This window comes from Dromaius novaehollandiae, chromosome 17, assembly GCF_036370855.1.
Source record: "Dromaius novaehollandiae isolate bDroNov1 chromosome 17, bDroNov1.hap1, whole genome shotgun sequence".
NCBI lineage: Eukaryota > Metazoa > Chordata > Aves > Casuariiformes > Dromaiidae > Dromaius > Dromaius novaehollandiae.
Window position 1 is genome coordinate 6,936,782 of NC_088114.1, and position 25,374 is coordinate 6,962,155.

Here is a 25,374-nt window from a genome sequence, read left to right on the forward strand (position 1 = left end):
TCCCTCATTTCCCTTTCCCAATTTTATCAGGCTCATATTCATCAAAACTAATGTAGTGCTATGCTAAACAGGTGCTGCACTGCCTAGAAATGTCTGTTCTATATTTTTACACTACAAACCAAGAGAAGCAAAGAGAAGATTAATTCTTTTGAAGCAGCTTTAGTTCATTTTATGGAACTCATTTATGTTCAGAGTTGGTGCTTTTCCCACAGGATTTCTGACACTGCAGTAAGAAGCAGCACAGAAATACCTGCACTAATAAATAAATTGAGCATTGCATTTGGTAGCACACATCTTTGTAAGAGCAGTCATTTAAAAATTTCCTATGCTAAGATTTCTCTTTCTTAGTTAACCTTTGTCAACAAGTGTGTCTTATTAATCAAGTTCAACATTCCCATTCCTATCCAATTTTCTGGATACAAAAAATATATATATGTATGTATATATATATAAATGCTGAATTATCTTACAGTTTGTCATAAGTTGGCCAATTCCCAACCTTTAAGTTTTTGAGTGTTAACTCTGCAGGCATATCTTTATTGGTATTAAGTTGAAACAAAAGTTGTAACAAGAACTTCTGTATGAATACAGCACTGAATCAAATGAAAGTAGGTGAAATCCTGGGCATTATTTCTCAGTTTCTCTGCAAATGCTGTTTGCACAACAAAAGCAAGACTAACCTTTCCCCTTATGCAGCACCATTCTGACACCTCTGCTGTCACCGACTGTCACGTTGACTCTATGAGAGGGTCATGTACCTCAATACATGACACGGGGGAGGAGGAAAGGGAGGCACCAGGAGAATGCTGTTTGCAGGTGGCAGTAGTTCCTCCCTACCTCCAGTCTGTGCAGTTGCTACTGCTGTCTGCTCCCAGCAGGCTGCTTGTTCTTGCTTACTGCTGCTGTGGGAGGTCAGTGAGAGGTGGCCATGTTACATGTGACAGGCTGAAACTGAAAGGAGCAAGGTTACCAAGAGAAGGCAGGTACAGCTTCACCACTCAGAATGCCTTTACACCACTCAGTGCCACACCACCAAAAAACTATGAAATAAAGTACCGATTTAAACTAAATTTGAACATCAGCACAGATGGGAAAGGTCTATGAACCACCTGTACATCAAAACCCTGAATCTATTCCAGACTTTCCAGTTACTTACTGGAGCTGAGAAGCTGGGGCAGGCAGGGAAAAAGTTACTATTTTAACTCTGCACTTCTAGGAGGACTTTGAGAATACATGAATAGCTTTATTCCAATAAATAATTCCCACATTTTTCAAGTTTAATGTTGAAGTAAAATTCTATGGGCAGTAACTTTGAATGAATAAAAACCATTACCTTATACTCAGTATCATCTCATTTAAGAGTTTCAGGAAACATTATTAAAGCTTCTACTCTAAGGCCTAGATATCAGTTGTTGGACATGTGTTTACAAAAACATACCAGCCTTATTTAAACATTTACCAGAAATATTAACACACATCACTATCATAAATATAAAAAGTCACAAGGCACTTGCTTAGATAAATTTATTAATGCATAGGTTAGAGATTTCCTCCCCCCAGTATTAACAGGAGAAAAAGAAAAAAAGAGCAAAAACAAGAGAGGTTCATGGCGCAGGGAGGGGAGACCACAAACTGAGGCAGCTGTATAACAAGTAAAAAAGTATCAAGTGGCCTATTCAGATTTCTGGTCTAGTTGGGCAAATTCTTGTGTTAAAAGTAGAAAATTCAACATGACTGTATTTTGGGGGCTGTTTTCGATAACCAGCAATTAGGCAGCAAAATGGATTTTTTCCCCTGAACTAATTTGTGTATTTCTATAAATAAAATTTATTGATAAAGATCTAGAAAACTACAGAATAAAATATACTTTACTTAAAATGGGTTCAGTCAAACAGTCTCTCCTTACTTTGTATGTAAACCTACTCACAACCATTGGTGAGTGTTCTGGACTTAGAGGTAAAGAAATCTGTTCATTATAGAAGCTCATGGTTTTCAGGAGCCTTCTTTATGGCTGGCTTGCAAAAGACAAATAATAAGCTTTTCTACATATTTGACATCTCAATAGATCCAGTATATTCACAGTATATTTGGGCAGCAAAAGCAGGAGTATTCATACATACAATACACATTGTAAACCTTGCTGAACTTCATGAAGAAAATCAAAAGGACTGCATTACATTTTAGTGAGCTACTTTGATCTCAGACACTTTCAACAAAACATGTTTAAGTATTCTAACAATTTATAACAAAGTTATTGCAGTTAACATTATCTATAGTTGATATATCTAGAAACATTGACAAGTGTAAGTTTTAGACTGTTTAAAAAGGCACCCATTATACTTTCTCTATTTCTCTTATAGTGTAAATATATCTACATATCTACATTGATATCCTTAAACAATGAGAAGTCAAAAATCCAAGTGACAAATATTTTACATAGAAGATAAAATACAAAAATAACCTGTAACATTAAATGCAGTTATTTGGTTACATTTGAAGTCTTCCAAGCTTTGCAAGCTATCATTACAACAGATATGTTTACACTAAAACACTTCATATATGTTATATAATTCATTAGTTTAATAACAAATCAGTGTCTTAGTTTGCATTATATTTGGGAGTTTTCTGATGGGGTTCATTTGTCCTTATGTGCTGTATTCACACACCGACATAAGCAGCCTTCTGAAAGTGAAATCTTGATTTGGCTTTGTAAAGTGTGATTTTTGTCATACTCATACGAACAGTAAGGCTAAACCAATCCACCAGTTCTGTTTGCACAACAAGGATTATTTGTAAAATTACCTGCTAAAGTTCAAATTCTGTGTGCTTCATTATTGCATTCTTTTACCAGAAAACATCACAACTATTTTTCTGATTATACAGGCAAATAAATATTTAAAGCAGTTAACTCTAGTAATGTTGAAAAAAATCGCAAGTGTAAAAAAAGCTTTTTTTAAAAAAAAAAAAAAAAAAAGTAATGCAATAGGCAGATAAAGGTAACTAATTAATCAGTCCTTTTAGGATAAAATATTTTAGCAGTTGTTGCAGAAAGAATTTTTAGGTATAAAGCTTAGATAGGTTAAGGTGACTGAATAGTTATATTTAAAGACATGGCTACATCTCTTATAAAAGCATTCACAAGAGTGCTAACAAAAGCAGCACTGATACGGTACTAAAATTCTTAATTAGAATTATATTAGCAATAGAGAAAAAAGCCAAACAGTCAAAATTCAATATATTGTCTCTCAACTCCCTAATTAAACTGTTTATAACACTGAGATACGAAAAAAAATTAAATTACTTTAGTTCAAAACAATTAAGAACAAGTTTCAGTCTTACAAACGTATACTTTATGATGAAAATCCATACATATCCTCATTGTGATCTTCATTTATGAGCAAACATTAAGAGTGATTTTATTTTCATTTTAACCTTTAGTGATAGGTCATTATTATGCAACAGTGTAAGGCATCTTTTATGACAAATGTTTAGTTTTACTGAAGATGAATTTGAGTTTCTGAAGGTTCATAACTCTTGGAATGTGCTTGTTATGATAGTGTTGTTGCTAGGATAATCCCGAGTATCAGAAGCAAGACAGTTACACATACAATTATGAACATCACTTTCTGCAAAAAGAGAAAAAAGTCTAGATTAATGTACCTCATCAGATATGTAACACTTTAAATATATGCATACTGACAGCAAGTTAATAATGCTCATAATCCAAACATCAGAAGTGTTTGGATTTTCTTTTAAAAGATTACTTACTGCCATAAGTCTCCATTTGTTAGTCTTTCTTTTCTAAGGTACATGTAATGATAGTTACAAGTTACAGCTGTCTGTGTAACATTTCTGTATTTTGCTTTATAGAATAATTAGTACCCACATGCAACTTCTGTTAGTATCATTAAAGAAATTGATGCAATAGTGAATATTTACTTAAGTTAAAAAGCTGAGATTCCTAACACTGCTTACTGCCATTCTCCTTGGATAAATATCTGTAGTCTGCTCAGACCTTTACAATTGTGCAGTTAGTGGTATTGAATAAAGTGTCAGTAAAAATACTATATAGTTAACATCTCGTAAGTACTGCAAGGAAAAAAAATGTGTTCTATATGCAAACTCTGAAGTCAGGTCAAGTATTTCTGGCTATCAGCAATATAATACAGTAAATTTTGCTATCTGCCTATAAACTTAAGACGACTGTAGCTGTGACACCATAACTGAAGACTTTGATATCAAAAAGACAATTAGTAGAGACAGTTGAATTTCCGATTACCTGTCAGAAATGATGCCTCCTATAGCACTTTATAACCATATTTTCAAGATATTATATATAAGAAGTTGAGTTTCTGATGAACTCACAAAAGTTAAGTACTATTATCTTCTCAGCCTGACTAGATAAAAGTGTTATTTTCCACAAGAAATGGTAGGTTAGCACAGCAAAAGGCTGAACATCCAGAGAATTCTGAAACATATCCTCATATTAAGGTTAGTGTCTTTTGCAGACATCCTTTTATATATACACACTGTTACATCAGACTGTTTCATCAGGTCTGATACAAGTAAAAAAAAAAAACTTCAAAATAGGAAATTTTAGGATGCCCTGCAGGGGCAAACAGTCAGCTTCAGGGCTGTAGGTATTAGGTATCTATTTTTCTTTAAAGTTCTGTTTAAAACCGTAGAAAACTTCATTTGATAAAGCTCCAAGTGTAACTAATTCTCCATCTTACTTCAGGCTGTTTGCCAATGTGAACTTTCAGTATATAAAGAAAACTGAATGCATTATAAGACATTAACTGGATGTTTTGTCGCTTTTTCTTATTTGTCGACAAATCTTACATAACATGGTTGCATTCTGTAAGTTTACTAACTTACCACTAGATGTCAGAGTTTTCAATATTCACATGCATAGAACCTTTAAAGTACAGATGGAGAAGACCCACCAATTCAAGTCCACCCCTAACGCTAACTGTAAACATATTAAGGGTTAGTATAACAATAATTGTCTTAGCAAGTTGTCAGAGCAAAACAAGAGCAAAATTAGTTGATTAGTTACTTACTGCCACACTGGCAGAAAGGCATGCATGCTGAAGTTATCCGAGCATCACCGAATACCAACAGACAAACCAACAATTAGACCAATTATGGCAATCAACACCAACGACACAATGACAATTATCCATATTTTCTGTCAAAAAAAAAAGGGTTTTTTTTTAATCAAACACATTAAGACTAATTTTCAAATTTTAAAATATTCAGTTTTTAGATCCAGACATTGTTAATACCCACAGTATTCTCAAACTGAGGTAAGTTTTTCTGTATACTCTTGCATGCATAATTATGAACATTTTTCTAAACATTTTTTACAGGTAAACTAGTATAATTAATACCTAATAGCTATCTCATTTCAAATGTATTCAACAGCTATCAAAACAGGAAAAGCTGTGGTTTATGAATATATAAGAAATAGGATTGCTGACACAACATGCTAGTTATAGATAATTTTTAAAAATTTAGATGTATGTAGATATCTGTCTATCTATATATAGACATATTGTTCCCTCAAATCTACCTCATTGTAAAAAGCCTCAGCAAATTTCAAAGCATTTGAAAAGGGAAAATAATAATATCAAAGGAACACTTCATTCACTCTGCAGTCCAGCACATAGTTACAAAGTTTAAAAATAAATTACATAATAGTTTGTCTTCAGAACATGTTATTTGGTTGGCTGATGGGAAGAGAGGTACTCAAACATAAAAACAGTTTATACACATGCATAAATGTTGCTTTAAACATAATTCCCCAAAAGCTAGATGAGACACACCCTTTCCAGAGAACGGATCACCCCAATACTCTTACAGGGGGTAAAAGAAGCAGTTCTCTGAAAAAAGAATAGGTTACGGATGGAATTGTAAGAAGTGTAGCCCCGCTTCAGCAAAACTAATGATTATATTTTTCCTGCTAACATGGTAATTTTATAGCTACACATCCAGATAAGTTTGCCAGTTTTGAAGATGCAAAAGCATTTAGTTTATTTAGAGCCTGAATAATTGTAGGTATCATGATAGCTCATAAAAAGGAACTGTGGAGTTATCAACTAGCACAATACATTAATCCTTCTTTTAGGGTTTTCTGCTCTGTAACCACAGCTTTTTAAGTGGAAAAGTGTTCATGGTTTTTGCTGTGTGTGAATTACTATCTGTTTTCATTATACAAAAAACTTCTGCTCTCTACAGTTACTACCAAGTTTTAATACTAAAACTACTACACGTGAATTCAACACATTGACATTTCTAGCATTCTGTTATAAATCAGTATATGCTACAAAAAGATTTACCAAAGAATTTCACCAAAAACCAGAAGAAATCAAAACATTTCTCATATTTTCTGATCTAATTTTAAATACTACAACTACAAAAAAGTAAAATACATTTATTGATTCTGTCTTGTAGGACTGAGTACAACAAAATCAGCTAAAAATGAAGGTCACTTCGTATTGTGCAAAGTTAATATCATCATTAGCACAGTTACAAAAAGACAGCATACCCTTCGTGCTTTGCTTTGATATTTAACTGCTTTTTTTGTCTCTTCTTTAGCATGCTCCACATAATCTGATGCATTCATCACATTCTTTTCTATGTTGTTGATCATTTCACCCTTAAAATGAGATTATTAAGAAAAAAAGTTTTATTATAGGAATCCTTGAAGCCTTGCTTAATGAATCTAATAAAAAGCTATAGAATATTAAGAATTGTTTTAAACATCTGAATGTTTTAAGTATTATGGCTGACATTTTTGGCATTGACATGTAATGGAAAAGGGGAATGCGAAACAAGGTCTTGAAGTTCTAACCCAACAAGAAACAATCATAGGCAGGGCAGGCATTTCCCCTTTTTGCAGGAAAAAAAATACTGAACATCTAAAACATACCTTTAGAAGCAAGGTATGTTTTAACAGCTAATCTAAAATTGACATATTAAAAAGGTCAGAAAACCCTCATATGCTTGGAAGCGGGCAAGGATATTGACTGTTTTGACAGAAGATTAACATGTATCTAACAAAGTAGTAAGTTCAGGAAGCAAGGTTCCTTGCAACTGAGGGTTTAGAATGCCAGTACATAACAAATTCAAATTAATTATGATGAATGAACTTCGGTAATGAAATGAAGGATCAGTGAAAAATTATGGTAGATTTATTACCTGTGTTTCTGTCCATCAGAAGAAATAATCAGCAGCAGTAAACAGCAAAGCATTAAAGAATGATGCACAAGTAACTTTTGTTCATTTCTAGCGTCATGTAAAATATATTTATTTCATTAAAAAGCTGCTACCTATTTTCCTTGGCTATAAATTTAATATCAAAGTAACATAAGACTTCTAGAACCAATTAAATTGGTTGTCCTTTTCAGGACAATTCAACTTGCATTGAACAGTTTCTCTCCTGAACGTTAATCTTTTCACTTCACCGCAGAAGTCAGATAATTTTAAGACCAGAGGTATTTTAGTCAGAAAATTGGTATCCGAAGACTATAAATAGCATGAATTCACATACATCTTCAAGATAAATCTTATAAATGTAAGAGACTACTTGGATGACTTGTCAATCAATCCCTTTACATTCATGTTAGTCACAACAGAAGTTATATCTTTGTATCATGTGTGGGTTGTGTGCATTCTTCCTAATGCACATTTAATTCTACCACAGTAGTCCATTACCATGTCTGTGAGAATCTTAAGAAAGTTTCCAAGATATTAGCTGACATTCAAAGAAAGAGTTGTTCTTTCTTACACATAGGCAAAATATTGAAGTGTTTTGCAGTACAAGCATGTTGAAATAAATACTTAGAGTAGACTTTCTTTTCAGCTGGAAATACTTTAGTTATCTGTAGCACATACTATCAGTACAGACATTTGGTTAGGTTATAATTCATTTAAAACAAAACAAAAAACCTTTAGTGACTGATTTTCATAGGATCTACATCACTGCAATTAGAATATAACAAAACATTACACCTAAAAAAAACACTGCAAATAACACGTTTGTATTATCTGAATATAATTGTTTCTGCATATTTTGAAAAGGAAGACTGAAAAAAAAAATCCCACTTAGATAAAAATGCATTTCATTTACCTGAGTCTCAACAAACATAGCCATGTCCATAAACATTTCATGTAGTTCCCGTATGCTAGATTCCAGTTTCATAATATCCTTGTGTCGTGACTCGATTTCATTCAGAGCTTGTCTAGTAATTTGAGAGTCTGATATAATCTTAAACAGAACAAAAAAGGATATGGATGTACATAGGTATGCGGTGACATACATCTAAATAGCAGAAGAAACAGAATGGATGACAGGCATTACTGGGCCAGAAATACGTACATCGGAAGTAAAAATCGAAGGATTACCACTCTCTAACATTTCTTCCAATTCCTCATCAGTGGTCGTCTTTCCAGCTAAAATAAAAATAACAGTACATCATATAACATCAAGTTATTTACTATTCAACATACAGTTTTACCATAGCAGAAAGTGCAACAATTTGAGGAAAATTCTTATTTCGAGCATTTTTTGGGATAAAACAAGGTAGTCTTTAGCACTTGCATGGTACCATTTTGCATATAGAAAAATCAAATGATAGTCAGAAACCCAGTATGCTAGATTCAGTATCAGGATGAAAAATTCTGAGGAGTAGGGGGGGGGGGGGTTGTTTGTTTTGTAGAGGTAGACAAGTTTGATCAGATACATTTACAATGTACATATGAATGCTGTTCAGTGGAGTGTTTTCCTGCAGAAAGAATAGCTTAAGATATACAGTATTTATATAGCATTCAATATTCAGCTGTTCAATCATGTCACATTGGTATCTAATTTACTTCCCCCCGCCCATGCAGAGAATGAAATCTTTACAGAAATAGAATTTTAACAACTAACACAGGATTATTCACATTCCATATAGAGAAAATGATTACCCATAGAGCACTCTCACTTCTGCTTTTCATAATACACCAAATAATTTACTTCTGCATGTTTATGCAAACTGAATCCTATCTACTGCAGTGAGAAGACAAATGCAAATGTTAAGTTACATGGCATATGCAAGTGATTTCTATTGTTCAATTTTAAAGATTACACATCATACAGACATGCAATTTATTTTACATGGGAAGGGCAGGGATTTGTAGTAACTTACATAATTCTGCCCTATCAAGTGAAAATTACAGTTTTAATATTTTCCTAATGCTAACACCCAAGAATGGTGCAAAACCTGCTTTAAAATTTTTAGTGCCAAGGAAAAGCTAAAGTCTCAAACTGAGTCACAGCAGCATTAATTTGAAAGAGTTTTTAGTTTTGTTTTTTTTCCCCTCCTCCAAACATATGGGTGGAGAGGATTGCAACTTGCCAAATAAACTTCACTGAAATGCTGAGTTAAACCATGCTTAACCTGAGAAGCAAATGAAAAAAAAAATGAGAAGCACATGAAAAGCAAAGTCTTCTTACAATTTGCTAAACTTTTTTGTTTGCATTTTTCATTTAAGTAGTATATGTATTTATCTTTACAGGAGATATTCACAAAAGTTAATTTTAGGTACAGGAAATTATGGGGTTTTTTTAGACACCTTCTCGGCTCAGTGGAGTGGATGCTGTCATTCAGAAAAGAGTTAGGTGCTTTTCTAATCATGAATGGTGGATTAAGTTCATGTGAATCAGTGAACAAATAGAGTATATCTAGTGGCAGCACTGGTGATACATCTTCTGAATTTAACTAATGTTCTAACTGACATAAACAGCGTAACAAGAGTGCTGTTTAGCATGTTAATTTTAGAATGATTTTAATAACACTTGTTACAGAAGATTCAGTATTTTTAAAATGCAGCTTTTGCACGTGAGCTTAACGTTTCTTTTAAAGTTGCAACACTTTGTATATCTGAAACAAAGGATATAGTTATTCAGTATTTTTCAACAGAAAAGAAAGTAGTTAGAGTTTTCTGTATTTTCTTTACAGCTGTTTTGAAGAGTAACATCAGAGTTTATGCCACCTGATAGAATTGTTTCTTCCCCCCCGCCATTCACATGCTTCAAGATGTCCAAGACATACGATGGTTTATACCATCTTTAAGCAATGAGAAACAGAGGTTCTAACAACATAATTCAGCTTTTTATAAGAAGTATTCAGGTCACTTACTTATTTCTAATTGTCTCTGTATCCGACCTTTGCTGCGTTCTCGAAAAATAATTTGGGTCTCGTTGTATTCTGTCATGACCTCCACAAACTTGCGAGCTAATACCGAGTGCTGGTTTTTGAAGATTAAAAAAATATGCAACAAAAGGTTTTTTTTAAAATACAACAAATGCTACTGCACAACATTAAAAGTGGTATTACTTTTCCAAGAAAACAGAATATGAAGTTCTGAAACTATTTCATAAAAGTGAAACCCATTATCCAGTTTAGTAAAAGAATCCTTTCTATTTTTGATAAACCGATTACATGATCATACCTGTGTTTTTCGTATCCTGAGGTCCACTGATGTCCGATTAGCATTCTCGCCCTGGTCAAAACTTTGTTCAATAGCTAAGAACAACACAACAATGTTATAAGTCAATGTTAATTATTCAGTAGTGTAGATCAAAGTTTTGTAAACACTACTAATTATCACTTTTTGGATATACAGTCCCCATGCAAACAAGGTTTAATTTTTCTTGGGTTTTTTTAATTCAAAAAGTTACTACAATTGGTACAGATCTTAGAGTAACTGCTTAAATATTCTTAAGAGACAGACAGCTATCTTTTAACCTTGATGCATTTCAAGAAGTCTAACAAAATAGGTTGCTCCTACAGTTTAAATGATAAAGGCCATATCCTAGCGCTTATGGAAGTCTAACAGAACAAAAGCATATACTAATTGTAATCTAGCAACATTCAGATAGTCAAGGCATTTTAAAATCAATGTTGAACAATTAAGCTAGTCTAAATTTAGAAACAATTCCCTATGTAGACATTTATACCATGCAGACTGTCTTTTTGCAGTTAAACTTCTTCCAAAACAGAGTATGACCAAAAAATGGCATTTCAGTTGCAGAATGCATTTCCACACAGAGGAATTACTTCACATGATTTGCTAGGTTATTTCTCCAAGTAAACAAGCTCTTTGTGTTGCTCCACAAACTAGACTGTGCTGAGACATGTATTTCTCAGCTGAGAAGCATACCAAGGAGGGATGAAATAGAGGACAATATGTTAGTGAGATGGGCTGTATATTAGTTGTTTATTTGTTTCTTTTGGAAAGATAAATTATAGGAGAATGGGGAACAGCTATAACATTTAGATCATGGGGCAAAATCCTTGGGTACATAGAAAAGGCTCTATAGGAAAAACAGAAGGAATGCAGTAAGCTCGTATCTCTTATGGTTGGTATGTTCAGAAAAAAACAAAGGAAAAAGGGTCCTAGTTCACATAGGAGAGTAGACTCTATAGCAGGATTGCAAAGAAAAATAAGGTATGGGTTTGGGGTCCTAGCTTGAATATGAAATTGAGGAAGATAGAAGCATGCCAAGCCTGCTAAGTCAGGAGCTCTGATCATTACTTATAGCACTTGTCTCCTCCAATACCAACAGTACTGTATCAAGCTGAATCTGGAACTCTTACAACAAATAGAGAAGAAAAGTCTGCATAAACACGGAAACAAAAAGTTGAAAATTCTGTATTCAGGGCTCAGTGTTAAAGTGATTAAAATAATAAACCATATACAGCATTTTCTTAATTTGGGGACTACAGTACAATTTATGCATACGTAATGAAGCTGTTAAAGTTTAGAATTTCAGCTACAATGCAAGGAGCATATAACATTCCTAACATCCTAAATATGTGTTATGTTTAACGGCAATTTTACTTCTCCTCCCAACTTACTCTTTAGCTTGGCTCGGATTTTATTAGCAGTCTTCTTTATTTCTTCATTTAATTCTTCGAGTTCTTCCTTTGTTCCTTTAAAACATTAATTTTTTCAGAATCATTAGTTATTGATAACAAATTATTAAGTGTCTCTTTTGGAAGACATTCAAGTCACCATCTCTAGACATTTACTACCTATGACCACGGGAAATGGAGTAATTAGTAAGTGACATGAGTAAGATCATTAAAAAAAAGGTAAAGTTTTTAGAAAAGCAACCTGCAAATGCAAACATTCAATCCCAGAGATCCCATTCAATTGAAAAAAAGGAACTGGGAGATAAAGAGATCATATTTTTACGCCTAGTTTCATAACATTGGCTTAAGATGTTCCAACTAGCATGGTCACCGACTCCCAGCCTTGCACTGCAACATATCACCCAACTGTAAGGGCAATATGGCAACAGGAACTTTTTAAACTAGCATTGCTATCATATTATGGACTCATTTGCTGAATTAATTTGCATGATTCATTTCATTCTCCTGTGCCATTATGTAAACCACTTCTAAGAAGTGAGGTTAGCATTTGGGTTTGTTAGCCATTTTGTTCTACTCTGGAAAAAACTAGGAGACCACACAGTACTCTTACTGATTCTGAGTTTATCGCTGTGGTACCTCTCTGTTTGTTCCTCGTATCAGTTCTTTGATCTTAACTCCCTGCTGACATTCATCCTGCTTTACTAGTTTACAGCTGCCCCTACTCTTTCCTCTCAGCAATGGACAGAGAAAGATCAATTTAGTAGCACCTGTTTGTGCAGGGGCAACCATCAGCACTTAGAGGAAAGCTGCTGTTGCCCAAAGAAGCAACTTAAAAGGGTACCAGGAAATCCAGACTGGCCATCGTGGTAGTAGAGGCTGTACCACTTCAATTTTTCCTTGAAACAACTATATCTTGTCAAAAACACGTCTTTGCATTAAAAAGATTTTTTTGACATCAGTAGTAAAAAACTTGCATTGCCAACATCATCATTAAATGCAAATCTCCCAAAAACTCGAACACTGAACTAAATGTAACCCAAATAATGGGTGGGTTGGTCTGTAGGGATGGTCTGTAACTCAGCCTTGCAATCCCATATTCACATTCAGTGAAATCATTCGGAGGAAAAAAAGTGTATCATACTTAAAAGTATTTTAAATGAGATATTTATAATAGCATTATATCAGATTTCTATTTGTGATGGTAGGCAATTAAACTTGGGAAACCTTATTACCAAATCAAAAACTAAACCAGGTGGTAATATATTTCAAGCTTTTTTTTTTTTTTTTTTTTTTTTTTAATGAACACAACACTTCCAGGGTAGTATTTTTTTGCTAGTCAAAAACGAAACTTCACTGAAGTTTATCAAGTGAAAATATGGATTCATCTCAAAATACATTTGCTCTGTTGTTTATCATAGACTCATGCATCTTGCCCTTATTAATATACCTATACCATGCACTGTCTATATTATTTACAGAATACTATGCAGAGTATCCATGAAGAGCTTCGCTAGATCCGTTTGTAGATTTGTTTTCTGACGACACTAGATTCACAAGAGCGTAAGTTACAAGCAACGTCATGTTCCTACACAATTCAGATGCATTATTATTATTAGAGCACAGTTTGAACCCACATGAACCCAGCTGACTGCTGCAGATAATGTAACCCTCACTGTGCTGGCCAAAGTACAATGGTGGTAACTTCCACGTCTTGGTCATCACTATGGATTTGGAAGATGATGTTCCCTTGTGATATAAGAGAGATTTTGAACACCTGAATTTTACAAGTATATTTTAAAATGCATGCAGTGCTGCTGTTTTAACCAGTTCCTCATCAAATACTGGCTCTATGAATTTATCTTCCACCAAGTGTGTTGGCAGTTTTTAAAATAATAAGCAGGCTGTCCCTTGCTGACGATTACAGGCTGAAACAATATTACTTCTTGTATTAAGACTTGGCAGATATGGCAAATGCCGGCGTTGTGATCTGAAACCTTTACAGAGCCTCTGAAAACTATTTTAACATGAATATAAACTTGAACAACTTTCAGGAAAACAGAACCACAATAACAATTAAAACATCTATTCAGTCAAAATACTCTCATTTATGTATGACAGACTATTGCATTAACAGGTCACTTATGGTTTGAGTCAAAAAAGCCTCAGTACTTTAATGGTTAAATCAAACCTCTTCCTCTATTCCTTTCCCTATTCCTTCCTCCAAACTCTTAAAACAGAAGAGATCAAGAAAGTTAGCAAACTATTTTTCGCCTACCTATTTGAAATGCTTCCTCTTAAACAACTCTCTAGATAGTAGGAATATAATTATTCAATATATCACAGAATTTAAATTATGGTTACTTTATCTGTAGGCTGTCAAAATCAATGTGAGGTGGTGTTCTTCTAAGCACAGTTTTTATTAACCTGAAGTTCATGGACCACATGTGATTGTCCAGACAAAAGAGTATGCAAAATCATTTGCAAGAACAAAAATATATACTCATTCACATAGAGGCAAAGGGGAAAAGTTAACATCCAAAGTTCAGTTTTCACCAGCAAGATAGTAGTTAGGCTACTGCTGCAATATTCCACAAAAATATCTCTGTATCTTTCCTGACCCTTTCTAAACAATCATCCCCCCAGCCCCCAAGCCTAGGCATGCCTTGAACTAATGAGTGAACCCATGTTTCTGGGTTAAGTATGGGTTACTTTCCCTGAGCTTTTAAGTCCTCTGTTCAGAAAGCACACCTTAGTTTTCAGCTATGGGGTTACAGCCTCTGAAGGTAGAGCTCCGAGATGGAACCCTTACTATCTATGAAGGAGCTGGCTGGGACTATATACAACTTTAGACAGGATCCTGCCCCTACTGAAAAAGAAAGAAGGTGACAGCTGCACCATGTAAACTTCAGTTGACAACATCCACATTTTCAAAAAGAAGAAAAGGAAATGCCAGTAGTCTCCAAGTCTCTGAAACCACATGTAACTTCAATGTACCACACTAAGCAGAGTTTTAGACTAGCATTGGTGTGGATGAGGCAACAAATGTTCTCAAATGAGAATTTAAAAAAGAAAAGTAAAAATTTAAATATTTCAGATGAAAACGTAATGAAAAGAAATATATGGCATTAAATTTTGCTTTTTCAACATCTGCTCTGAAGTTCTATTCTGATCCATAGCTACAACAAAATTAATTTCCAAATATCTACTGATACATATGAAATCAAAAAAAGTGATCCTTACTTCCTTCAGGATTTGGTGCTGACAGGATAATGCTGTGCTGCTTCTTCACTTCTTCCACGTTTTGTGCTATTTTTGCTATATTATTTCTAAGTTCTTCAACCTAAAGGAAGAGAAAGATATGGCAATGAAAGCTTTAAAATAATTCTATGTGAACTATTCTTTTAAAAAAAAGTTTTTGGTAATAAAAATCTTCAAACATTTTACTGCAGCATTAGTAACTGACAGAAATCCCAGCATGTGTATAGCAGCCCTGTGCTGACATTTAAACAGCTCCTTACACAAGTTTTTTTTTTTTTTATTGTTTGTTTTAAACATGGGTACTTATATGCTATACTGGGCTGAAAAGGAATACACCTAAGGCAATTCAGAAAAGCATTAAACAGTAGAAATCATCACACTCCAGAGTCCTCAGTTATTTGTTAAAATAGAATCTTTCCTAAACTTTACTACATTTTATATGAGAGGAACATCATATATACCATACTATGAAGTATGAGATAACAGGTACGTACTATATACTTTGCCATCAAAATTACAAACTTAATCACAAAAAACGTCTGAAAGTGACCTCAAAAGGTATTTCAGTATATTCCCACATTCTGGGAGGAGGAGATATTTCATAGGCCTATAAGCAGAGTCTCTACAACCTCACTGTGCAAGCTATTATAGTGGTTCACTATTCTTACTTTTAGAAAGGTTTGCTACTGATTAGCCTGGTATTTCTTGCTAAAATGAGTTTTACTACCTCTCTGATTCACGAGAGATGTGAAAAACAGATTATCTCCTCCTTCAGCATTCACACACTTGCTAAGGGCTTAGGGAAGCTACCCTTCTTTGAAACCACCCTATTCTTTCAGTCTTTCCTCACTGATTATATATTCTAGACCTCTTGGCATTCTCACTGAAGTTCTCAAGCTCTTTCCAACCGGTCCACATCTTCCTTGAACTGTGGTGATTACAAACGATGTTCCAGCTGAGGTCTTACCACTACTGAAGAGATCAAGACTACACATATTCTGCAGGTTATCCTCCTGCTCATAACCAAGCTGTTCCCTGCCCTCCCTTTTTTCAAAAGCATCAAGAAACATTTAGCTAAATTTATATGTCTGAAGGAGAAACCCTAAGTGTAGTAGAAGATTTGGCAGATTAATAAATCAGATGGCTCCCTACTAAAACTGACAAATATTACTGTAAATTTAGAATTCCAAGTTTGAGTGCAGTGCATTTTACATAAAGTGTCATCTGCATACTTAAGTTCTTCCTTTTCATTCCTTGCTGCAAACAGCACAAGGCATAAGTTTCTAAATAGAATTCAGAACCGTTTTCAGTACAGGTTCCAGTGAAAAAGATGCATGTTCTTCTTGTGGAGATACCATAAATATCTTTTTTCTGTTTTTAGAGAATTTAGAACATTATTCTATCACATTTAGTTATGCAACTCTAAATAACATCTCCCTGACTAGTCAACCAACCTACTCAAGATTCTTTCCCTTTTAAATATTCTTGCAATTTTAACAGCCCATGGATAAGTTTACCACTGAGCATGTTTTTTTATAAGTTCAATGGAAGCTTTTCTAAATGCAGTCACTTCTTAACATCACAAACTATCAGCTGCCTATGACATGTCAGAAGTACAAATTCTCTTATGTTTAAGAGCTAAGATTGAAATAGAAGCTATCTGTAGGATACTGGAAGTAAACTTGATAAAATTCTCTTTTTTTATTAGTCCTCACATAGCCAGAGCAGATTAAACGTGCAGACAGTACTGTAAAGAGTAAAAATTGATGCATATTTCTAGGGCAAAACTATATTGCTACATTTCTGTCGGTTATCCAGTCTGCAATTATTTTTTGAAATAATCTGATCACTAACATTACCAGCAATGTCAGATAAATGTCAAAGAATGATTTTTTTTTTTTAAGAAAGGGATTATTTTTAATAGCAAATAGATTCCAAATGGCCAACAACTTAAATGCCACTATTATTCTTACTAGAAAAGATTTTAAAATTCTTTACGCAAGTTCCTCATAAACAGGGCATAAAACATTTTTATGACTGTAGTGAAGACAGAAAATACCCTGAAATAAACAAGCAAGAGTTAAAACCCTGCCATCATTTGTTTTAGCATATTGCACAGTATATTCTTCGGGGGGGGGGGGGGAAGGGTATAAATTTAATTAAAAATATTAAGAGACAAGGAGAAAATAAATCCTGCAAGTGTTTAAAGCATGGTGAAATCTATGCAACTTTACCTGCTGGAAAAAGTCATCCATGAAATGGTCTTTTTCAACAATAACTGTCTCTCCATCTTCATTTCTTTTACACTGTAAAAGAATAGCAAAACAAATCAATGAAATAAAACTCAGGTTTCTGCTCTGAGACCACCGAGACTTCTTCCACATTGCTACTGCATATATATTTTTATCAATAGCCTGCAAGGTCAAAAAGGAAGTTTTCCTATTCTAAGGACTGTAATCTAAGGACAAATAAGCAGAGAGGTCAAAGCAAGTCACCTGACTACCATGAAGTTGTGAATGCTATGGCATGTACTCCTCTGTAAACAATGTCAGGACAGTAGTAGTCTATTAGGGATTTTAAAGTTTCCATTAGTTGTCATAAAAATTATTAAAATAAAAATTAGCACAAAAAATATACAAATGCTGTCTCACAGGACAGAGATACATCCAGTTAGTCCCACGTGAACTGAAAATAATATTCAGTTTCACCAATACCAAGAGACAATAAATCAAACCCTCTCAAAGAAATGCCAAAAGTGGCGTTGAAGAGTCTGATTTGTGATGTAATGAGCCAAGCATCTAAAGAATACATGTAGAACAAAAGCTATCAACATCTGCTTATTACTTTTTGCTCTTGTGTACTTTCAATGATCACATTCAGATATAATTATGCTGTACTAAACTGTACATGCATTACATAACCTAGAGATCCTCAGAACAGTAGCCAGCAAGACAGAAGCTCCGATGACACACTCTTACTGGGAGGGTTACTCTGGAGATCTGTAAATCCCCTGAGTCATACTTCCCTAACCCATGAGCAAGCCTAGTAGAACAACTGGGTCTTGACGAAGATTCAAATTTGGTCAAAGGAAGAGAGAATTAACATGCATCACACAAAAGCACAGAGTTCTGGCTTTCATGTTTTCTAACTCAGTCTGTAGAACACAGGCTGTTTGAACCTCATTTAATCAAGATTAGCACAAAATATTAATTACTGTATTTTACCATACAGTCTAGGGGTTAACTGATAGAAAAGACAAACTACAGGTTAGGTAACATTAAAAGAAATTCATGCCCAAACCTCCTTTTCCTCACAAGCCCTTCTGCCTTTGATCTTCCAACATCCCCTTTCTGCTCTTCAAACCCTGATCCTATTATCCAATAATCCCTTTGCTTCTAGTTTTATTAAATTAGATGAGGTGTGGATTATTTGCATGACAATTCTGCAGTTTAATCCAATGTCAAAACATTGCTATTATCTAATAAAGAAGGTTATTTTAAATGATAATCTAAGCATCAAAATACTAGGGAGTATCCCACATTTTCAAGGAAAGTTATTATTTTTACAATTGTGATGGTTCTTTCCCTGCAAATTCAAGAAGCCTGTATGTTTCTATATAATAATATTATTGCCAGAAATAATCTGTTTTTTATATTCATGGGAACCATAATGCCCCAACTGAAATAAAAACATTAAGATGTTACTGCTCTCCTGCACCATTCTCCAGTCATCCACAATGCCATGTCTCTACAAAGATTTTAGAGAGTGACTCATTTGGGGGGAGATGACTGTTGGAACTCAATCATTAAAAAATTTGTCATTAGAGATTTTGCTGATTACCAGCCCTGCTTAATGAAAATAAGTGAGGAAGACAGTGCCCAAAAGAAGTCAATCAGGCAATTTCTACCTGTATCAGAGACTGCAGTGCTGGAAAGCTACCAGTTATAATGTAAAATTTAAGAATGAGTTACACTTCAAAGAGGTTTAATTTCATTAGTTACAGGAAAGAACACCTTCTGCTTATATTTACTGAGTAAAGAATCAGTTTTCCAGTTATTTATAACAAAAATTTGTATTATACCAGTTAATTGAAATAAAAACAATTAAAATAGTAACAGATGTGAGATTCAGCATCTGTCAGCTTTTCCTCTGGACAGAAGCTTAGTAAAATATTAAACACACTTCATTAAATCTTAAATGAAAGATATGAAATCTTATTCATAAGTTATTCGTAGAGGTAAGACTACAATTAAACAGTCATGATTGTGCAAGCTACAGTCAGTTCCACATACATTTCAATCTCACGTGTCATTGCAATGATACAGATGACAGATCTATTGGCTGCTTGCAACTTGTTGGAAGGATTTGTGGACAGCCTACTATGAACATTAGCACTTGAAAGACACCTGCTGACTTGTCAATCTCTATTCTTCACATTCTTTAAATGATCACTTCCCTAAAATAGAGCTTATTTGCTAATTTTTCAACATAAGGAAAGTGATGCACCTTCTTTGGAAGAGCACGATATTCAACCAAAAACTCGCTTATTTTCATCATCAAGTTTAGCAGAAACACATAGCTGTTTTTCCTATACCTTACCTTCCCAGTATGAGCAGTACCACAGAAACTTGATTAAAAGCTTAATTAGATTGTATTGGCACTCATCTGAAGTCTGTTTTGCAGCTCTCACCTCCTCTTGGGATTGAAAACCTGGGCCATGCAACTCCATAATATTTATAGACTTATAAAATATATCAAGTTTTCTCAGAAGTTGGTTTATATGACAGAATCCACAGATACTTGGAGATCATTACTATCAGCTCCCTGTAGGAGCTATCCTATAGGTTTATTAAACTTTTGATATTCCTCATACGTTACAGAATTGCAAAAATACTCTAGCTTGAGAAGCCTTACCATGTTAGTTACTGCAATTTGAAAGAGAAAAGAGCTTTTGGACTAAAAACATGATTTCTGCTTGCCCATGAAGTTCCCTTTGAGGTTACTCTCAGTCCTGTTCATCAGCTGTATTCCTGAGGAAACATCTGACAGGCTGCAAGGATAATAACTGATCAACATTATCCCAATGAATCAGACCTAAACTGCTGCCAGGGCAACATGCTGTAACAGCATACTGCAGTGAGAATAACAGAGCTGCTGAAGCACAGCACCACAGCATCCCATCCTATTCCCACCCCGAGGATGCAGCAGGTGTGCCACTGCTGCGTACACATAATAGAAATCTTAACATTTCCTTTAAAAAAAAAAGTCTAGAGAACTTGCAGGCTAAATAAACTATTCTGCATAAAGTTATTTAGCATATAAAAAACTTCAAGCATTTGGCAAATGCCAGATTTACAGCTACCCCTGCAATCTGTAGCTTAGCTCCCTTGTACACATACACTCCCACATTATTCAGTGAACTAGATGGGCATAAAAGGAAGCAATGCTGACAACACGAAAAATAACCTTTATGGTTGCCTGTTTCCATTAACTGATTGCTTTTGTTATTCAAGTAATCTTTTACCTTTCTAAAATTATTACTTAGATATTTTAATGGAATGTAGATTTTTTCCATATTAAAAGTTTATCTTTTAACAGACTACAACTTTTACATGACATCATCTACATCAAATTTGAATTTTCCCAGCCTCTTCTATTTAAATACTTTTTATTAGATAATTTCTGACTCCAGAGGTATTGATCTGTATGTCACTGAACCTGCGTTAGGTGCACTCCTGACCGTGAGCACATAGCTTTCTGTTTTTTTCTTACAGCACCAGTCTTTCAAGAAATTTTCTTTATCACAGATAGCTAGCCTTTTCCCTTACAGAGGGCCAACCAGATCTGTCAGGCACCTTTGGCAGGTCAGTCATGCATGTTAGTAGCATTATTGCACAACATAGAAAAAGATCATATGGGGACCAACTATAGGGAACTACTTTATGCTGTTAACAGCACAGAAAACTCACATCTCATTGTTAGAAGAGTCTGTGCTTAAACAAAGACTAATGTAAAAAATGAACTAAAAAGAAGCAACTCAGCAACTTTTTTCCTCCTTCTGAAGAAGCTTGTTTTGCAGTTTTTCCTTACTACAGTTCTACCAATTCTAAACATTGTGACTTTGTGGTTCTTTACCCCATTCCTAAATGGAGCTTTGGGGGCATTAAGTGAAGGCACAGGAGTTAGTTCACAAAAAAATCAGTGCAGTTCTGTTCAAGTTACTGTAAACATCAAATTTGCTTAAGCAGAGAAGGTTTATATCATACATCTTCTTTAAATGGTATAACAATTTTTCTTTTTTTTTTTAAACTTTTTATTAACAGACCTTTAAAAGGACATCTGTTTTTAATACCTGACACTGGCTAGATGTGCTGAACTTACTGTCAGAACACAGATCCTCTAACTCTTTAAAATATTAACAGTCATTTTAAGGTGGTCTCATAACCCCAAACTGCAAACCATTGAAGGCTAGGAGAATAGGCCAGGGAATCATTGCTATGTGCTTGCTCTGCTCTTCTTTTTTTTCTTTCTTTTTGCTACGTATTCACTGTTGAAAACAGCATACTGGTTTAGGTAGAACATCTTATTCTCATTTTAATCTTACACTTGTTTTGGCTAAAAACAACCAAAATCCACCTGGGACTTGATGAATTGGCCAGTCAACTGTATTAAAGGAATACAAAAGAGAGACGACAGTTCAAACAGCTAAAGGAAGTCCATATAAGCCTGCATAGAATAATTTGGAAACAAGACATTAAAATAGTCCCTCAGAAGTGAACAAATACACCTAAGGCTGTTATCTTCTGAAAACGTATGTACATTGCAAGACTCTTCCTAGCTGAGAAATAATAGGAAGCCAAGTTATCTGCATGTACACACCAGTTTCTCTTTCCAGGAAGTATTTTAGCACTGTTTAACTGCCTGATAGTATATGAATGAAAGTATCCACAAGTAAAGATAATTTCATTTGTCAATGGAGCACGAACATTAATAAGTAACATTTCTCACTATTCTTTATAAAGATAAATCAAAAGAAAAAAAAACTTCCACTTTAAATGACAAAATATTTTTCTTGTTGTCAATTACAATTCAGGATCACAGAAATTTTAAGTTTAAATGTTTCTTCTTAAGGGAGTATTGCATTTATTTAAAGTATGTTGGTGTGGACTGGTTAAAGTGCTACAGTCTCTTAGTGTAGCATATCAAGTCTTTTAAGGAAAGAAGATGGAGGTAGCTTTCATAAAAGATATAATCAATTTAATACAAAATAACATTCTAGCATTCAGGCAAAAACTTAGTAATTCCTGAAGATCCTGGAGGCTCAGGCCTGTTTAAAACTGCACCATACAAGCACTACCCTTCATTTAATGATTCAGCCAAATAACATACAATGCAACTGTATTAATTAGACCAAAATGGTTTGGCAAATAGGCAAATAAATGTTACTGCAATTTGCATTATTTCTAGAGATTATTTACTCCTTTTCAAAGCAATCTTATCTATGTATGATCAAGGAAAGAATCACTGTCCAAAGCATTTGTAGTAGTAAAGGAAAATCCTTCACTTCACTAAAATATCATCTCTTGATATTTCAGATAAAGAGGCAAGATTGTAGTTGCTACTTCAATAAATTCCCTGTGGATATCAAGTTTTACAAAGGCCATCTCCTCTGGTATGTAACTTCTCTAAACTTGTTGCCGATAGCACGCTTTCAAATGATAAAAATATAGGTTGGATCTTTGATAGTTTCTGCCTTCACTTGATATTGCCTTCACTTTGTTCTAGTTAGAAGAGAAACTTCATTTTAGGTCCCTTTGGTATTTGTTAATTTTGCAGGCAGTAAAACTCAATTATACTCTTGAACGTATGAAGCACTTGACAAATACTGATCGCAGTGTTTATAGTTAAAGTAGTAGTTTGCGGCAATGATGCTTTTAGATGAAAAATACTAAAGTTGGCCTAGAAATCCATAGGTACAGAGTTACTTTAGAAGCTCCTAACAGTATCTAAGTGAATGATTTTTATTTTTTAACCAAAGGCAGACCACTGATGCTTCTCCACAGTCTGAGCACGCTACATGTTTAAGATTATAAATTAAAAAGCAAATTCAGATCATTTGGTGCTTCCTTTTCCTGTGAAGGGTGCATATATTCCTACAACCTGGACATGTTTAGAAACAGGAAATAGGAGAAGTATCCCTGAAAGAAAATACACTCTTCTTTGGCATGACTCTTATATTTCTGTCCTGGTAAAGACACTGTAACCTAATCATGCAAAAAAAATTTTCAAATGCCAATCCGCCCTTTTGGAGAGGAAGACTGACTAGTAACCCTACTGCATAAACACAGAGCTTTTAAAATGTATTTTCTGAGCCATAAGATATGAATTTAGTTTTAAGACAGATAAGCAACAAATCTGTATGTACCTCAGCACAGGCCAACTTCTACATATATGTGGAGTCCTAAAACTATTGCAGAGACCACTGCATGCTCTCCAATTTCATTTCTCCTTAGAATAACATCAAATACTCTTTTATTTTGACCAAGCCACGTCCTGTTGAAAACAGACAACCCAGTACCTCCCTTCAACTCTCCCTTCTTTTTTAAGGATATTGCTTTTAAAGCACGAATAAGGGGAAGGAAAAGAATGAATAAACATTTCCAGCTACCATTTTGTAAACACACACAAAACAGGATCTGCAGATAGCTTTATTTGCTGATGAACATAGTACTGGTTAAACAATTCTAAAGCGGATGATCTATCCCACTGCACCGTGGACAGTTCGAAAACAAAGTTGTTTTCCCCAGTTTACCCGTCATTCAGAATATTAACATTTAAAGTGTGCTGGAGGTCAGGAGGAGGAGGGAGAAATTAATCTATCTATTATCTGATCGGAGGAGCTTGAAGTTTGCTATAAGAATCCCGAAGCTCAGAAGCGCCTTCCCATCCCCGGAGAGGAAGTTCTCCTCCTCCCCGCGGAGGGAGCTGGAAAACAGCGCGCGGCAGGTCGGGGACCTCCCTGCCCCCAGGGACGGGGCCGAGGCGTCGCCTCAGCGCAGCCCGCAACGGAACATGAACGTTCCCGCCGCTGACCGTTACCTCAGGCGGCGGCGGCGGCGACCCCGGCCCCCGCCCCCTCCACGCCACCGGCCCCGCCGCCCGCCCCCCTTTCCGGGGGGCCTCCCCCCTCTCCGAGCTCGCCTCCCGGCCGCCCCCGCTGCCCGCCGGCCCTGCAGCCCCCCGGGCCAGCCCTCACCTCTGCCAAGTCGGCCAGCCGGTCCTTCATCCCCGCAGCCGCTCAGCGCCTCCCCGAGGCTCCCCCAGCCGCACCTCGCCCGCTGCAGAGGGCTGTCTGCGCTCGGCCCGCCGCCGCCGCCGCCACCCCGCTCTCCTTCGCCCCCTCCTCGGCCGGGCTCGGCGGACCGGCCGGGCCGCGCCACCTCCCCGCTCTGCTTCCGCGGTGCGAGGGGCAGCTGCCACTCCCCCGCCCCCGCCCAAAGTCACGGCAGCTGCCACTCCCCCGCATGCGCCGAGCGGGGAAGGGGCGGCAGCAACGATGCAAATCCCCGGGTGCGGCCACGCGACAGCGCGCCGGCGGCGCCGCGCGGAGTGGTCGGGCGCGGCACCCGTCCCCCGGGGAGTGACGTCACGGCGGACCCGGGAGACCGGGCGGGCGCGGGCCGCTGCGTTAATATTTGCACAGCGGTACGTGGGAGCGGGCGGGGAGGCGCTGCTGTGCAGCGCGTTGCCGCAGACGTGCTCAAGGCGGGCCTGCTCGGTGCTAGAGAGCTGACTCTTCTGAGCGGTACCACCGGTACCCGCGAGGAGGTTCCCGCCCCCAACCAGCAGTGCTGCTAGACGCATCCCAACGGGACATTATAACAACACAGAATTTGGGGAGACTATCGTGAGAGAAACAGAGAATTGTAAAAAGTTGCGATATAGTTATTTTTCAGTTGTATTTTATTTAATTCTCTGGTATGTGATGTGAGTAGGCTGAAATCAGACTTCATGCAATTCATATTTAGTTCAAAAAGTGAACAGACTGTTTCCTCTCTTCACTGGCAGTTCTGCTCATCGCAGGCCACAGGCACTTTGCTGTTCCATAATGTTAAACTATGGCTTGCTAGTCATTCTGAGAACATCTAAGAGTGATCCATGTAATGACAGGAAAGTAAAGCTGCACATT

The 25,374-nt window shown here is 36.0% G+C and overlaps 1 protein-coding gene and 1 long non-coding RNA gene across 3 annotated transcripts in view; one reads left to right on the plus strand and one right to left on the minus strand.

Annotated features, from left to right (window-relative positions):
• The window catches only part of LOC112980456 (uncharacterized), a 32,055-nt gene extending 18,509 nt beyond the window's left edge, over positions 1–13,546 (plus strand). The window contains exon 3 of the long non-coding RNA XR_003258427.2: positions 13,406–13,546. This is a non-coding gene — a long non-coding RNA (uncharacterized LOC112980456). The remainder of the gene's footprint in view (positions 1–13,405) is intronic.
• Positions 1,510–24,826, minus strand: STX2 (syntaxin 2). Of its 2 annotated transcripts, XM_026095313.2 has the most exons (11): positions 24,442–24,826; positions 17,420–17,491; positions 15,168–15,267; positions 11,910–11,984; positions 10,501–10,574; positions 10,188–10,296; positions 8,384–8,457; positions 8,135–8,272; positions 6,551–6,661; positions 5,064–5,191; positions 1,510–3,626 (listed from the first exon to the last, which is right to left on the minus strand). In XM_026095313.2, exons 1-10 carry the CDS (start codon positions 24,469–24,471, stop codon positions 5,108–5,110), a joined length of 867 nt encoding a protein of 288 aa, XP_025951098.1. In that variant the 5' UTR covers positions 24,472–24,826; the 3' UTR covers positions 1,510–3,626; positions 5,064–5,107. The 2 variants fall into 2 exon arrangements, with proteins under 2 accessions (XP_025951098.1, XP_025951099.1); XM_026095314.2 differs by lacking the exon at positions 5,064–5,191.
• Positions 24,827–25,374: the final 548 nt, after the last annotated feature.